Here is a 17636-nt window from a genome sequence, read left to right as displayed (position 1 = left end):
GTAATTTTTTTCCCTCTGCTAGAATAAGTGTATAATTTGGGGTACTTAAAAATGATGATTTGATAAGCTGTAATTTATATTGATGTGCTTCTGTTCTTGTCATAAGTCTTTTCATCTCTTTTGTATCTAGTGTTTAACCAGGGCGAAGAAGGCACCTCCTGGTACATTATTCTAAAAGGATCAGTGAATGTAGTCATTTATGGTAAGGTAGGTATATCTGTAAATGTATTTTCCCCTCTTTGAAACTGATTATGTTTCATTTATGAGGGTGGCTCTAAGTGATAGCAACGTAATGCTACAATTAAACCCGAAACAAACATCGTTACCCACCCTTAGACATCATTGCCTCGCTTCTTGTAAGTTACCTAAGTCCTTGTGCTCTGAGTAGAAATATACTGTCTCTAGATAATAGTCTACCCATTTGAGTTAGACAATGACCTTATTACCCAGTGTCTTTTTATCAGTAGGAGCCGCCTAAAGGGCAACACTTTTGAAAGAATGAAACATCAGCACTTGATTACATAATTGGATTGATATCATTAATATACTGTGTCCTCACTGCCTGCGAGGATGGCCCATTTATATATACATTGTGTCCAAGGGGAAAGGGGGGTGTCATGGTATCTCCTGCATTTCACCTCCCTGCTCTGCTCTCTCCAGGGTGTGGTCTGCACCTTGCACGAGGGAGATGACTTCGGCAAGTTAGCGCTTGTCAACGATGCGCCCCGAGCGGCCTCCATCGTCTTGCGAGAAGACAATTGCCATTTCCTCAGAGTAGACAAGGAGGATTTCAACCGGATCCTGAGGGTAAGTAAGTGTAAGGCAACCTATCTATGGCTAAGGGAAGTTCCATGTGTCCTTCTGCCGAATATCCACAGACTTCTGCCCGGGGTGAAGAAGGCCGCTCTGCGTCTGCGGGAGGCTGTGGAAACAGAGGGTCCGTATTAGGATGGGACAGGCCTGTCCAAGGTGTGGGTCTGTCTCCTGGAGCCCAGTGAAGCAGTTGGTCGTTCACCGAAAATTTGGCAGTTCCAACTCACCAGCCACTCCAGAGAGAGAGGAGGATGAGGATCCCAACTCATAGCCGCCCTACAGCAAAGAGCAGAGCTACCTGTGTGTGGCTTCTCAATGTAGTGGGACGTCATGTCCTCGTCGACATTGGCAGTGCTCTATCTACAGCGGTTTCATAGGGAAGGAATTGCAGACTTCTGGCGAGCAGGTGGAGAAAATGGGAGTAGTCGAAGAACCCCTGAAATGTCCCAGTCCCTGGTTGCTTGGCGGGATGACTCAGAGAGGCTGGTCTCTCTGGCGTTTCTCGTTGCTCTCGCCCCTTCTCTGCTAACCCACAGAACCACTCTCCCCTTGCTCTTCCCTAGACTTGGCGTATCCCCTACGCCGCCCCCAAGGCCTAAATACCAGTGTCTCTGGGGACACATGCAGTTATGTGGTGATGATCCACCACAGCATTGCCTTTCCTTGGGGAAGAACAGGTATACTTTCACACCCCGTAAGCATTTGCATTGGGGATGAATCTTCTGGCAACCAAGTTTGTCCTAGGACCGTGCGCTCCGAATGGCAAAGACAGGTCAAGGAACTTTCTGTGTGTTTCTCCTGTTTGAAATGAACTCGTAGGTCACTGAAGACCCCAAGTCCAATTTTACATTTTCTTCTTGGTGACCCATTCGGACCAATCAATCAAAGTTGATAGCACCGAAAAATGAAGAAAAAACGTCACATGAATTTGAATTGGTTTTTACCTCCTCTCTTTTCAAATAAGAGCCAAATTATTAGGGACAATACCTTGAATTAGTTTTAAATTACTTTGAAAATTAGAGGTAAAACTTTACTAATGCTGCATGCGACACACAGAGCTTTTACACCCAGCCCCAAAATTTGTAGGTGGGGAAGGAAATCCACTTAGGACCATGATTCTAGATATAATTTTTAAAATCATTCACATTAACTAAAAAATAATGTTAGCAATACAAAGATGAAAATAGCTACTACTTTTTCAAATAAAGAAATCCTCTCTGATTGGAAAGAGAGGTGCCACCCCTTAAGGAACTAAATGCATTCAGAAGAAAATGGCAATGGAAGAACTTTGCTGAAACTGAGTGCCAATAGCCACGCATAGAAAGAATAAATTGGTGAATCGGCTTGCTTTCCTATCTCCTTGCCACCCTACCCTCTCCCAAAGATTCTCTAGATTGCAAACCACCACATGTCGGTGCTGCTGGCTTTGGGTCTGAATTTGGTTAAAAGCTAACTGAAAAGCCAACCGATAAACACACAGCCACAGAAGGGCTTTGAGCTCATAGCGACCCTAGAAGACAAGAGTCGGACATTGGATTTCCAGCAGCTGACCACAGCATGGTTCTCCCAGCAATGGGCTCCAACCAACAACCCTTTGGTTAAGCCACCGAATGTTGTAGCCACTGTGCCACCAGGGCTCCTTGGGGTAGTAAAAGCAGAGTTTTAAGAACACATGACTCAAGCCTCACCTGGTGCCTTCTCTAACCATCACAGCCCTTGACTTTGAAAATGACTTAATTGGTAGGCGCCACCGATTAGCATCACAAGCACCAAATGAGTTTCCGAAGCGTTTGGAAGTGCCTTTCCATTGTCTGGATAAATGGCAGCATCTGTGTGTGGTCTAATTTGTATTTGCAGGACGTGGAGGCGAATACAGTCCGACTTAAAGAACATGACCAAGACGTCTTGGTGCTGGAGAAGGTCCCAGCGGGGAACAGAGCGTCTAATCAAGGAAACTCACAGCCTCAGCAAAAGTATGTTTGCATCCAGCACTGTAATTGCCAGACTGTGATTAACCTTTCACACGGCAGCATCATTTCCACAATAGCAAGTTCTTTTTTGTGGGAGACGGCCGTGTGTGGGACTTTTTCTCTCCCTTTCTCTCTCTCTATTGACTAATCACACATTTTGTGAGTATAATGTATCCATTTCTGGCACCACGCATTGAGCCTGGTGCTGCTGCAGGAGTGATCCTCCCGGGAGAATATTCCCCGACTCTCAAAATCTCTCTCTGGGCACAATGCTCCACTGCATTTGCTTGGAAGCAGAAGGCACGTGGAGGAACAATGTCAACAGGAATGTCAGGGCACGGAGCCTCTGGTATCTGCGTTTCATAATGGAGGCAATCTCAACGAGTGGGTTTTTCCCCCGTCTCATGATCACAATAAGTATCCTTGGGACACTGCGTCCTGTCCACGGCATGTGCCCAGAGGGGGAAACACACAATCTGCACCCTGCCCACGGCCGCAGTGCTTTTTGTCCCGCTGCGCTAACAAGAAAGAAACTGGCTCAGAAATTAAAAAAAAAAAAGTAAGCCTCCTGGAGGGAAATTCAGATATCAGATTTAAGACAGTATGTGGACTGCCACCCAGAAGTGTCCGTTCGACTTCCCTCGTGCTCTGGGCTGCTGTCAGCGGCCAGTTGCTTCCCCTTTCCCGGGCCTTCTGTTTCATCGGAGTCCCTTGTTAGCCTCTCCACCTGCAGTTCTAGCTCGGCCACAGTATCCCACCCCACGATGATTTTCAGCCAACGTGCCGACATCTGGTGAGACAGGGGAATTGAGAAAGGTGGTTCTGAGTAGTGGCAATGACTGAAAAAGACGCTTGGTTTTTAAAATAAAGATTCATGTTCAGCCCTAGCGGAATAAAAACACTAATTCTGTAGCTAAAGAAGTGTCACCAAATAATAGTGTGCCGAACGAGAAAGCATCCCAAGTAACTCTCCTTTGTTTGCCAGGGAAGTGGGGCTGTTCCGCGTATCAGGACAGTCCCTACAGCTGATGGGTGGGGCTTAGGGGCTTAGTGTTTTTGTTTTTAATCGTTTAGACTGAAAGTCTAAGGCGCAGACATTTTCATCCAGATGAATCAACATATTTGCAAAGGAGGAGGGTAAGAAATGAATGGCCATGGCGCGTATTTCCTTTCATCTTCATGGAAACCTTGTTTAGCAGGTAAAGAAAATCAGGCTCAAAGAAGCAAGTTGCTCGCCCAGTGTCACTCAGCTTATAATAGCAGAGCTTGGCCCAGCTCAATCAACTTCTCCACCCAAACTCCCTCTGCCTCCCAAGTGACTGTAGCACAATGTGGCACATAAGCACCACAGCCTCAACACGATAAAGCACCAACCATTACATCTCCAAGCCTGCCATAGACCAGTCTCTAACGTTATCACCAGTATTTCCTTAGCGTCCCTTATTCCTCATATGTTTTCCCTACTAGCCAACTATCCTTCCAGTCCACACAGGGGAATAAGCACAAAAGCACTTTCTGTTTAATCTAAGTCAAGACGTCTCATTAATGATTATCTTTGTTGTTGTTGTTGTTAGGTGAGTGGGTCCTGACTCCGAACCACGTATACAACAAAGACACACTGCTCGGTCTGTTTCAGTTGGTCTTAGATGGGAGCCCAATGGGGTCTAGTTCCTTTCTCCCACTGCCGTTGGGTCGATGCCGACGCCTAACGCCCCTATGGGACAGAATAGATCTGCCCCTGTGGGTTTCCGAGATTGTAACTGTTGACAGCAGTAGAAAGCCTAGTCTTTCGCACTCGGAGCAGCTGGTGGTTTCAAACTGCTGACCTTGTGGTTAGCAGCCCAAGTAATCTGTTATGCCACCAGAAACTCAGGCATATCCCAGAAAGTGACAAGCCATCCTGTCAAAGAGAAAGCTTTCCAGGTCAGACCAGGTTGAAAAGGAACGGGGAAGGGGGTGGGGTCCATATAAGTGAATATTTGGTATCTGGTCCCGAAAACTTCAATCTGTTATCAGGGGCCGCGTCCATGGGTGGACTTGAGATGTAGAACCCAGGAGGCCTCTGGCTCCTGAAAGACAGTCCTCTTTGAGCACAAGGAGGTTTCCAGGTTGGTTCTGATAACAGCCTTATTGTCTTGATTCGCTTCTGCCCTAAGAAATCCAGAATCGTTTATGTATACCGTTTGACTTCTCAAAACCACCTGACTCAGCTCAAACCACTCCACACTGAGTGTGCTAGTCGCCTGTCATTAATCAGACCGCAGTATCTCATGGCGATGGCCCACATGGAAGCCATACACACTAGCCGGTCGGGATGTCTTTCTGCTCCGTGCTGGTATGGGTGTAGCAATGAAAAGAATATGCAGTCACCATTCCTGCGTTAGTGACTGGGTTGTGTTTTCCGTAAACGGCCAACCACCCATTGCTCAGCTCCATCCTGTTTGCAGAAAGATAGCCCTGCTCCTTCGGTGTCTAGGTGCAGATAGAAGTGTCCGTATTTCTAGACTTGGTGTTTGGAGATTTTTCAGCAGTGGCTTGGAGAACGCCTTCTCGTGAGCAAAGGGTTTACAGCTGCATGGACTATTTCCTGCTTAGGTTGAGCTCCAGGTATCGACACCTAGTCTCCGTCCAGAACACCTTGTACAGGCCAGGCAGAGACGTGCACTAAAACACACGTGAACCTGGCTCACATCAGAGACCTCATAAGTACCAGCTTGGTAGCCTCGGGTGCGAAACCTCAGTGTGCTGAGCATTCTTTTAACTTGCTGGATTCCACTTGACGTCAGTCCTGCCCACCGAGTTGTCGGAGTCGTAGTAACACTCCCGATGTGTTGAGTCCTCTCTCCAACCCCCGTGCTTACTAAGGGCTGCTGCTCTCCCAGCTCCTCTGCTGAGAGCAGCCAGAGAGTCCAACAGCTCAGGAATTATTGGATGAGCTGAGGGACCTTCCTTCATTGAGGTGTTGAAAGCCATTATCCATACGACTTCTCCTGCCCTCAAATACCCATTGCCTCTAAGAAAGAAACACTCTTCTCTTCTATCTGGTTACTTGGGTCAAACGGTGAATGCAGTTGGCTGTTTACTGAAAGATTTGGAGGCTGAACCCACCCGGATGCACCTTGGAAGAAAGGCCTGGAGTTCTACGTCCAAGAAATCAGCCATGGAAAATCCTATGGCTCACAGTTCTGCTCGACACATGTGAGAAGGGTCACCAAGAGCCTGAACCGACTCAGTGGCATCTGGTTTATTTTCCTAGAGAAAGGGGGTCTTACTTGTAGGATTAGGGTAGGGGTTGGTTTTTTAATTTCTTTCTATTTCTCTCCTTCCACGAGTCCCCAAAGCAGGTAAGTTTTCTCAAAATATTAAACTCTTCAACTTCCTTTTGCTTCTACACACATGCAAACACACGTACTCACATGCCCAGAATAAGCTAACAACTGCTTTCCACTTATCCAACACCCCTGGTTTCTGCTCTCTTCACTTTCCATGTTCACACGTGCAGGCTCACAGGTTGTAGCGTCTCTTCTCCCCTTTCTCCTTCAGGCATGGGGTGAGGGCCCTGGGGCTTCATGGTTGTAGATGCTCTTGTGATCACACTACTCTTCCAAGTTCTCAAACAGGCAGGAGAGGGCGTTGGTGAGGAGGGTGTGTTAGGCCTGGTTGACTAGAGAAACAAATCCAGTGACACTCATGTGTTTCAGAGGGAGCTTGTTATCTAGAAGTAATTACATATCGAGGACACAGCCCAGCCCAGTCCAACTCAAGTCTAGAGTCCCTCTTCAGACTTACACAGCCACATGCAATGATGCACGTCAGTGCAGGAATATCACAGGCCCCTGGCTGCAAAGTCATGTGGATTCAATGTCGGTGGAAGCATCTCCGGGCTCCAGTAGCTCTCGGGGTCAGCCAGCAGGAAGGTCCAGGCAGGGAGAGAGGGGGAGGTTCCCTGGACCCTCCTTATGAGAAGGCCACACCCCTAAAGAGGTAGCTCAGGCTGTGACCTGATTGACAGGCTGAATACCACCCCTCGGCTTTATGTAACATGAAGTGATGTGCCGACCCCAGCGGACCTTCCTGGATTCTGTTTCTGACTTTCGAACAGAGGCGCGTTTGTTTCCAGCAGTGCTTTGCTCCCGTGCCTTTCTGCTTTAAGTCAATGACGAGCAGAAATGCCACGTGGCGAGTTTGGGAAGGGGAGGATGCGGGCCAGCATAATGTCTTGTCACAAGAGCCTCCAACTCTCGCTAACTGGTTAGTTGTCCCCTCGGATCATGCCACCCTGAGTTCTTGGGAAAGATCCTTCCTTGTGGTGTGGGGAGCACCCCGGCTGAACATTCTGAATTCATACTGACGTCACCCCCAAAGCATTGGCACTTGATGTGAAAGCAACTTACATGTGTGATTTGCCGCGAGTGTGGCCTTTCTTATGCGGGGTGCTGGGAACCCTGGCGGCTCAGTGGGCTACCTGGCGGGGCGTTAGCCGCAACCGTAGTGGTGCAGAACCCACAGGGCCAGTTCCATTCTGTCCTGCAGGGTCCTTCTGAGTCAGCCTCGACTCCATGGCCGTGAGTTTGAGGGGTTTGGGTTGGTTTGTTTTTCAGTCTATTCATGAAGCTGCCGGGCAGGGTTGATGCGTACGCCGCTTTGTGTTTGGGGTTTTGTTTTCTTTCCTCCGGTTTATTAATAGCTGCGTTTCCAAGGCGCATACCAGGGTACAGTTGGGAGAGACAGAGAACTCCAGAAATAGATAGGGAGACTCGAGTGTGGGAGCAGATTTTGCCACAAGAAACCCATATATGGCTAACCTAGTTTACTGCGAATTCCCCTCTCCAGCTCCCCCTGCTTGACCTCAGCTGCCCCGTGTTACATCCTTTTCATTCGCCTTGGAACCCAACTGTGGCTTCCCCATTCCCAGCCTGTGACGGCTGCTCCCCCAGAGGGTTCCTTTAGCTCCATGGAGGGACAAGAAAGAGCAGCTTTGAGTCATTCACTTTCACGAGTGATTTCCCCTTTCCCTTCTTCCTTCCCTCTCGAGAGTTGATTACTGGCTACCAAGTGAAGCCAATCTGGTTCCCTGGAATCTCACATTAAAAAGAAAGAACAGATATTTTGAAAGTTATTTATCAGTGACGCACTCCCTTTTGACACTCGAATAACATTTTCGTTTCTCATCCAGGTATACTGTGATGTCAGGAACACCTGAAAAAATTCTGGAACACTTTTTAGAAACGATCCGCCTTGAGCCAGCTTTAAATGAAGCAACAGGTATGCCTATTGAGCAGTTTTGTGTGTTCACAAAATCCATGGGCAGCATGATAAACAAACCCTGACTCCATCCTCAGTGGGTCTAGTCAAAGCCTTTTGGGAAGGAAGTCCCGTGATTTAATGTTGGAGCAGGATCCCCACGTCGCTCAGGCAGAGAGCGGCCCTTCTCCCTCCAACACTGGCTGTCTTGCATGGATCGTGCTGTCTCATGCATGTATATTAGGAGTAGTCTTGCAGAGACCTGGTGATGTAGTGAGTCACATGCTGGGCTGCTAATGGCAAAGTCAGCACTTCAAAACCTCTAGCTGTTCTTGGAAAGCCCCAAGGGCAGTTCCACTCGGCCTGTAAGGTCCCTGTCCGTTGGAAATCAACTCAATGACAGCGAGTTTGGCGTTTGCATTTAAGAGCTCCACAGAAGAGCACTTCCCACTTTGAGAACTTCAGAGTTATCTTAAGAACTTCTCCTTCTGGATCTTCGCAGCATACCCTGGGATAAATTTATACTTATTATTATAGAGCTCCTCAAAGTGGTACCACTTCTTATTTCATCTCCTCATTCCAGTTTCTCATCTTATAAAGGATGAGTTACTTTTTATGTAGTGAGTAAACTGGGAATTATTAGCTATTAAAAAAGCCAAGATCCCAGCATGTAGGCCAAAGTTATATTCAGGTCAGCGTTGTTGGCAGTCTTCCTGGGCAGGCATGAAGCTGCATGGTCCAGACCAGGCAACGTGAACCATGTACTAAGGAAGCATTGGATCTGCTAGAGGACATAATTCTTATTAGGTGCTGCCCTGTTGATGCTTGCCTCACAGCAGTTGGATATGTCAGAGCAGGCTGCCTTAGGGCTTTCTAGGCTAAGGGAGTAGATGACCAGGCTCTGTCTCCTGTGGAGCCATTGGGTGGGTTCAAGCTACTGACCACTTGGTAGCCGAGCCTGTAGTCATTGCACCCGTTCTTGGTTCCTTCGAGAACACTGGAGAATGTGTCAAGAAACAGAACAGGGCCCGGTGCTTCAGGAGCACCCACTGGCTGAGGGGCACAAGGGCAGTGACCTGGAGAGGACACCCTTCCAAAGAGCCCGGAAGGAAGACTGCTAACTAGTAAACAGGGAACCAAGGACTGATCTAGAAACAACAGCCTGGATCTGCCAGACTGTGTTGTACGGATGCAGAAGAAGGAAAAGAAGATGTAGGAATTTGTGGTTCAGACCTAAGGGGTCTTAAATTCAAACAGCATTTGAGAGTGGCTAGAGAGATCTGGCCAAGGAGAATGATGTGATAAGAATTTTCAAGAAAGTTCACTTTGAATTTAGAATGGCAAAATCCTGAGGGAGCCATTAAACACAAAGACACAGACTCATGGCCATTGAGCTCATTCTGACACATGGGACCCTATATGCATCCCATAGGGCCAAGTAGGACTGCCCCTGTGGGTTTTGAGGCTGTGAATCTTTATAGGAACCAAAAGCCTCGTCTTTCTCCCACAGAGCAGCTGGTGGTTTCAAACCGCTGACCTTGTGGTTAGCAGTCCAACACATAACCCACTGCACCACCAAGGTTCCTCCCGGAGAGCAAGTTTCCAGAAGGATAGGGCAGGAAAGAAGGCAGCAGAATCTCCCTCCCCCACTATCCCACCCCCAGTTAACTGCCAAAATGTATAATTCTATAATATGAAAAACGGCAATTTCTTGCAACTGAATATTGATCCAAAAGGAGAACTCTGGAACATTAGAGTTTCTGACACTTATGGAAAATGCCACAGATCTTTACCAGTCATGAAGAGCAAATTGTCTCTTTCTTTTTAAGATTACCTCTAAAGATCTGGATTTTTCCCTTCTTCACCAGCAAGACATTGAAACCCAGGCATCAGTGGGCCCACACAGGTGTGGTGCTTCACCTGCCATTTTTCAGGTTAGAGACTAGGTGACCATCACCACTGAATGGCAAACCCTGTTCCCTGTAGTCTTTACCCCGATCTTTCTTCCTTAAAAATAGTCTATGTGGCATGAAGGTCCATGGCTGCAAGACAGTGGCACTGTGACATTTGTGAAAGTAAAGGAAGGATTTAAAAAAACACGGATGGACGGTGGGACTTGTTTACATCGTAGAAACACAACACTCCTGGATTTGACAATACACGCATTCTCTTAATTTACCCAAAATATCTGGTTTCTGCCTACAAATTACACCTCTCTTAAGTGGTCTGCATCTATGGCCGGCATTACTAGTTGGGTGACATCGGAAATCATTTTCTGGCAAGAAAAGGGGTGTGGTGTGTGTGTGTGTGTGTGTGTGTGTGTGCGTGATTTTAATCAGTTCACGCATATTAGTCACCACCACAGAGGGAGTGCATTTCAACTCAATAGTGACCCTAGCGGACAGAATAGAGCTGCCCGGTTGCGTTTCTGAGGCTGTAAGTCATTACCGGAGCAGATGGCCTCTTATTTTCCCTGGGAATCTGCTGGTGGGTTGGAACTGCTGACCTTGAGGTTATTGCCCCAACCAAACCCACTCTGGCCTAGGACTACTTGCATACTAGTAGAGAACATAAAGCCATGCCAAAATGCGAGTGCTGGCTAGTTGGCCAGGCCTTCTGTTGACGAGGTAGCACTGTCCCACCCCCACCCCCTCACTCTCAGAGGACGTGAAGAACTAACGCACGAGAGCCTGGACGTCTCACTCAGGCAAGCCGAAGTCCCTACAGCTTCGCTCTCGTGGTTTCTCTGCTGCTTCTGGGCTCGGTGTGATGGGCAACCCTGCGTCATGGGGAAGCTCTGAATCACAGTCCATCACTTATAATGATCTAAGTGCAATGATGAAACCATTAGTAGAAATTACTTACAGACCTGGATTTGGGAAATCCCATCTCAGTTCACATAGTTCGGTGTTGGAATGAACATTTCCGTAGGGTTGTGGCTTCCAGGTGTCCCTGGCTGTACCCCGAAGGCTGTCAGGTCTGCCTGTATGCTGTTTCCCATCTGAGTTGGCTGGGGAGAGCATTGTCATTTCAGTGAGGGAAAGGCACCAGATTCCATGATGAAGCCAATGTGGTGTGTCTATAGGACTTGCCTTATTCCCATGGCCGTCCCCCTGCTTACCTGCCAACAAAATATCACATGTGCTCGTGCAGAAGCTGAGTTTTTCAGCACATTTTTAATGCAGTTTTTGTGGTAAAATCAGGTGCCTTGGCTGATGTTCAGGTCGACTTATACTCGGGTATATATGGTTATTTAAAATAGGGCCTGCATCATTCCATCTCTTGGGAAGTGTTTGGTCCATTTGCAGCTCATAGCCTTTGCTGTTGTTTCATTTTGTTTGGGGCAGGGGCTTGGCAGTTCTTTTCTTCCAGGGGCCTGGTGACTGTTGGGTAAGTGTTGGATTACTAATTGCAAGGTTGCCAGTTCAAGTTCACTTGAGGCTCCTCTGGAGAAAGATGAGGCGGCCTCTTCCCATGAAGCTTTACAGCCTCTGGAACCCTGTTGGGGTTGCTGTGAGTCTGAATTGACTTGGTGGCAGGGCGTTTCTTTTCCTCATCAATTCTCTGTTTCATCCCCGCCTCCTAGAATTTCATCGCCCCTTAGGAAGTCAACAAAGAAGGGATATGATCTTACTTCTGCGTACATGGTATTGCCCCACATGGAATCGTTATTTGAAAAGTTCTTTGTAGTTAAAGTGACTAGTGTCACTGGCTGCCTCTGTGTAAGATGCTACACTTCTATCCATTGCCCCAAGTAAGTGAGTTTTACAAGAGGTGCTCTGTGCCTGGTGAGATCATGACACCCAGGCCAACTCATCAGAACCATTAGCCCAAAACAGGCAAATAGACACTCTTGCATTCCTACAAGAACCTAATTTCCTGTTTGGTTTGCTTTTCTTCTCTCCTCCAGAATCGGTTTTAAATGACTTCGTTATGATGCACTGTGTTTTTATGCCAAACACCCAGCTTTGCCCAGGCCTGGTGGCCCAATATCCTTTTTTAATGAAAAGTCATGCTTCCCGTGAAGACACCCCCTTGAGAGCCAAATGTGGTCCTGAGCTCGTGTCACCTCTGAAGGTAAGTCGTGGTCTAAGCAGAGTTGTGCTGTCCACTGCTGCCAGACTCGGGAACACCAGCAGGTTTCCCCAGCAGGCTCCAGCATGCCCAGCACAGGCCTGCTAGGGTGCTCCTAAGGATTTCCTCCTGGTTAACCCGTGTAGAGAAACAGGAACCCGGTTCCCTCAGGCAGACAACAGGTTGGTGAGTAGGATTGCCTTGTCTGGGAGGGGCTAGAGACTGTGATGGAGCAGATGTGCATGTGGTTTCAGGGAGCACGCTTTTCCTAACCTGGGCACTGACATGGACCACAGTCCGAGGGATGCCTGGGGGATGGGCAGGATCTGCTTGTGTTCTGGCTGTGAGCTGCGTGAGGCTGGTTGCAAACTCCTAGGAGAGATGCCGACTGTTCTGGTGGAGGCCACAATCTTGCACCCTCTCCTCTCGATACCAGGATGTGTTTCGTTGTTCTGTTTGACGATTTTTATACTGACATTTAGAGAACGGACTGTCATGAGGTCAGCTCAGGCTCAGGGAGACCCCTATGCATCAGGGTGGAATGATAGACACTCCGCTGGGTTTCCCATGGCTGGCTGTTCTTCCCAGGGGCCTCTGGGTAGACAGGCACTTCTAAATGCTTGGTTGCTTAGCAGCTGTGTGTCGTGTGTGTGCATCCCCCAGGGACTCCAAGGGCAAGAGGCAAAGCTGGAGACTGTCGGCAGTTCCTCTAGGCAGCGTGAACACCGAGCCTGCTTTCATCGTGTCTCAAACTGACCCATATAGACCATAGAGAGTGCCCAGCACTGAGATCTTTCAGAAAATGTAAATTGAATGAGAGACGTGAATATCACAAACGAGTTATACCTTCTCCGCTCTGGATGGCTGGGAAAAGGGCATTTTCCAACTTCACCTTATTGTCATATGTGGCAGCAGCAAGAAATGTAGATCCTCCCCGAAACACTGTGGCTCTTGAGCCATTAAAGACGCTGAAGGAGAATGGCTCTTTCTTCCCCCGAGCAATCCAATCAATGTGGGCATGTTTTCCTTTTTCAGAGTGATAACCGCCCTACCTGACTCATTTTCCTGTGCGTCCATAATTCTCTGTGAAGTCAACAGAATGTGCGAGGAGAGGAGGTTCAGTTGAGTGCGTTGTTCAGCGGGAGCTGCAGGAGTGAAATTTGGGTGTTTACTTGCCTGGAAACTCTCTTTCCAAGTAATGACAGCTTAATGAGACTTACATATATTATAGAGTCTCTCTGGCTCAGCGTCAGTGTTTCCCCAGTAAAATTAACACATTCGAGACACCACTGGGTTCGTTTCACTCCATACATGGTAATCACCGTTAGACCTGGGAGAAGTGCCGGAAGGAGAAACCACGGTGGAGGTTAGACTTACTCTTTTTTTACAACAGCATGTTGATAAAGCCGAAGGAAAACAAAACTCAAAAGATGAGTCAGGGAGTCAAGCGGGCCCAGTTGCATCATGGTTACAACCGAGAGCCCCAAACACTTCCTATTTGACAAGCCCAGGTGTTTGTTGTACACAAGTATTAATTTGCTCTCCCTCTGCCCAAGGAGGGGAATGCTGTTGTGAAGAGCAGGCGGAAGGCCGGAAAACGAACGATAGAATCAGGAGGCCGATGACAGAATTCCTCATTCTTTTCCCAGGAAGCCACGGTCTTCTCAGGGGGGCTAACACCACCCCCAGCCCCGAGAGGTTCCGTAGGATCTTGATATAATCTAGTTGTTCAGTTCTCCACACTGCTGGCTCCTAGCAACCCTTTAGGACAGAGGTGAACCACACCGGTGGGCTTCCAAGTCAGTAGAAGCCTGGTCATTCTCCTGAGGAGCGGCTGGTGATTCAAACTGCCGGCCTTGCAGTCAGCAGCCCGGGGTGTAATCTAGTTGTAAGTAATGTACGTCGCCGTGACCGAGTAGAAGAGAGCAGGAATCCATCTGAAGGGTATGGGGAAACTTACAGAAGTGAAGGGACTCTTACAGACCTGAGAAATGGTTTCAGGGACAGGAACTAAAAAATGACTCTACAGTGGGGGCTGATTGAGTCCCCACACCTGGACCCTTGCTGCATGACACTCAACAGTCACATCTTTGGGGAAGGAGGGTCTGGCTGGCCTCGTCTAGGCCACTGGCCACACCTTGACCAAAGCAGGCAAAGCACTTCTCTGGACAGCTTCGTAGAGAAAACCAGCCCAAGTGGACAAACATGATGGGCAGGGCAGTGCAGGTCTACATAAACTGCCTAAGGCCACGCGCACACAAGCCTTAATTTTAAGGGGAAACATGGAAATAGAATGTAAAACCACACTAGTGGTTTCGCCTCCACATTTTTCGCAAGAGAGATCCCACTGTCCGCTGCCATAGAGTTAATCCTTGTTTCTCCTGAGGAGTGCTTGGTGGGTTTGAACTGCCAACCTTGCACTTACCAGCCCAACAATTAACCCGCCGCACCACCTTACAGGGCACGTGCAGATAGTCAAATACTTAGCCACGTTCTGCTCATGGGTTGCTTGGCTGAGAGTTTTCCCAGGAGTCAGTGTCTATGGCTTTCCATAGCAACCCTAGGAGGAAGGCAGGATCTGCCCTGCTCTTCTTCCAAATCAATAAACTAGGATAATGAAAAAGTATGATTTTCTCAGAGAAAGGTAATTATGAGTACAAAGGAGATATGACCCCTGAGCCACAGACACCTCTTTCTGCACTTAATCACGTTGCGTGTCTCCTCCAATTTGGCCTTCAGCTTGGAGAACGATGGTAGAACTCTGTTTAACGTTTAACATTCCTGTCTCGGGCCTTTTATGTGCTAATGAGAGAGGCTTTCTAGTCGATGGATATACTGGGGCAGATTTGACCTGTGAATACAAGTGCTTTGTAACGAGTTTTAGACATCATATTTCTTAACTTTCTATACTTTTTCTTTCTTGCTTTGATAATCTTTTTAAAATATGCATTTAAACATCTTTCATCTTTTCTTTAAAAACTCAAAACAATAAGCCAACCACTCCCCTCCCCCAAGACCACCTTTAACCCTACCCCCTCCCACATGTCACTCTTACTAACATAGTGATGTATATCCTTCTAGTCTTTTTTCTGTGTCTGTAAACCAGACAACCCACTGTCATCGAGCCGAGTCCAACCCCTGATGACTACATCGCACAGAAGACAACAACTTCCATCGTGGGTTTCTGAGACTCTAAATCTTTACAGTCTTCCCATTTAGTAGGTTTGAACTGCCAACTCGGCAATTAGCAAACCGATGCTTAACCAGTGCAACACCAACGCCTCTCTGTACATATCCCAAACTCACTGCCCTCCAGTCGATGCCGACTGGATGTCCCTGTAGGACAGGGAGATCTGCCCCTGTGCGCTCAGTCCTAAGACTGTGACTCTACCCCAGTTGAAAGCCCCATCTTTCTCTCATAAAGCAGCTGTGGTTTTGAATTGCTAGCCTTGCCGTTTGCAGCCCCATGAATAAGCAGTAAGCCACCAGGGCTCCTGATATCTAAACATAGAGATCTTGTCAAAAGAGTGATTGGCTCTCACGGTGCTAGACTAGGTCCTTGGGACCCCAAAATGGGCAGAAACTTTCAACAGAGATGACAAGAAACCTGTAGCCCCAAACACAAGAGACAACCATCATACAGTGTTGAAGGGAGCAAACCTAGGATGGAGCTGAAATGGATGGGAAGTTGGGGGCGGGGTGAGGGTAAGGGATTGCAGACATCTTTAGCAAGTGGCCCAGTCCTGAAGAGTACCCCCCAATAGATTGTCTCCTGTGTCCATTAATATGACACATGACAGGTCTTTGTTGCCTCAGACAGATTGGGGCTGCAGCTGAAAACCTCCTACGTGATCAGGAACCTATATTTAAATGTACAGACATCTAAATCTGGCCGTTCTTTTACCCAAATGTTCTCCGTTGGCATCTTCATTTTCTTTTGGCTTTAATATTCCACACGGATGCTTCTCTTTCATGCGGGGACATGGAAAGTACTCTTTTCTGGAATTAGAAAGAAACAAATAGAGTACAGATTTTTACTCACTGTCCAGCTGAAGTGGCCCTGGGTCCCCACCACCTCTGCCTTGGTGAGACAACAGGGATCTTTCACACCGCGGTGAATGTGAATGCGCACAGAGGATGCTCTCGTTATCAGCTGCCCCGGCTTCTCTGAGAGTCGAACATCCATCAGAATGTGATTGCCCTGTAGGTGAACAACTGGTGAAATCTCTCTCTCGCTCTCTCACACTCTCTCTCTCTGCAATCAGATCCATTCTGACTCATAGCGACCCTACAGGACAGCCTAGGACTGCCCCTGTGGCCTTCCGAGATGGTAACTGGTGGTTTCGTAACGAAGATCTTGTGGTTAACAGGTCAATAGACACCCATTAAGCCACCAGGGTTCAGGGTTCAATTCTCTAGAATGAAACCAAGTTTTCACGAAGGCCCTTTGATTTTGGCAAGAAAACTTTCAGCCTGCGTTATATTATAGCCGACTTGTACCTTGTTTGTCCCCTTTTAGTTCTAGAAATGTTTGAACCATATGTCACCACCAGAGCTGTGTGCTTCTTCCAATATGCTGCTAGGGCGGCTCTTTCATCCCCCAAGAAAGCAGGCCTGGCTTGATGGCACGAACATGCTATGTGCTCTTTGGAATAGACCGACCGTTCTCAGATGGTCGGCAGAGTCTTTTAAGGACGTTTCCGCAGCCTCACGGGAACTCTACGAAGTGTGCTGTTTCTTCTTTTCTTTTCCACATCATGTCAGCGATATTCGTTCAGGAGGTGGACATTTGTTGGCATGAGTCCTGGTTGGGCCAAAGCCCTTATGGCTACCCCACCCCCTCGTTGTTGTCTTGGGTGAATGAGTGGGTGTGCTAGAGCGGCTGTAAACATGTCAGAGTGTTAAACTATTGAAATACTTCTGTGTCCTGTGGTAAACACTCCTCCCTCTAGCGCTCCTCCCCTGGCCCAGCTCCCCCCCCCGCCCCCCCCCCAAAATGCAGCAGCGACAGAGGAACAGAAGGGCACCTCTAGGACCTTCCTCCTGAGCCAGTGTCCGACCCGCTCTGGCTATCCACTGCCCAGGCCTCCCTGCTCACATCTTGAATTTTACCCTGAGGAAGAAGTCTGCTGCTCCCTGCATTCAAAGACAGAGGCTCGTGACTGACCGTTGGCCCAGACCTCTTCACCCTGATTGAAGACTGTTGGGGGCAGCTATCTGGACACCATGAGGCAGCACACAGATAAACAGCGCCCGTTTCATCGCTGTAGAGCTAGCCGACACCAGACTTGAAACCGTCTCCTTTTAGATATTTTACTGCAGGAGACTATTAAATATCTTTCAAGTGTGTGCTTTGCTAGATTAGTTCTTCTGTTACTTAGACAGTCACTGGGCGCAAGCTAATGGATACAGACTGAGGTTCAACAAGTATCCTAGGAGGCTTAATGGTTATTCTTTGGGCTGCTAACCATCCGGTTAGCCGTTCAAAACCACCAGCTACTCAGCAGGAGAAAGATGAGGCTTTCTACTTCTGTA

General features: G+C 48.0%; 1 protein-coding gene across 3 annotated transcripts in view; it reads left to right on the top strand.

The window, feature by feature from the left end:
* Window positions 1–17636, top strand: part of RAPGEF4 (Rap guanine nucleotide exchange factor 4) — a 378022-nt gene that overhangs the window by 311175 nt on the left and 49211 nt on the right. For all 3 annotated transcript variants that reach the window (XM_075529292.1, XM_075529293.1, XM_075529294.1), the window contains 5 exons: window positions 131–207; window positions 661–807; window positions 2671–2786; window positions 7960–8048; window positions 11938–12016. In XM_075529292.1, the coding sequence (XP_075385407.1) occupies window positions 131–207; window positions 661–807; window positions 2671–2786; window positions 7960–8048; window positions 11938–12016 (508 nt within the window). The remainder of the gene's footprint in view (window positions 1–130; window positions 208–660; window positions 808–2670; window positions 2787–7959; window positions 8049–11937; window positions 12017–17636) is intronic.

The sequence above is a fragment of the Tenrec ecaudatus genome, chromosome 13 (assembly GCF_050624435.1).
Source record: "Tenrec ecaudatus isolate mTenEca1 chromosome 13, mTenEca1.hap1, whole genome shotgun sequence".
Taxonomy (NCBI): domain Eukaryota; kingdom Metazoa; phylum Chordata; class Mammalia; order Afrosoricida; family Tenrecidae; genus Tenrec; species Tenrec ecaudatus.
The sequence above is the reverse complement of the archived record's forward strand: the minus strand, read 5'-3'. Positions and strand labels throughout refer to the sequence as shown.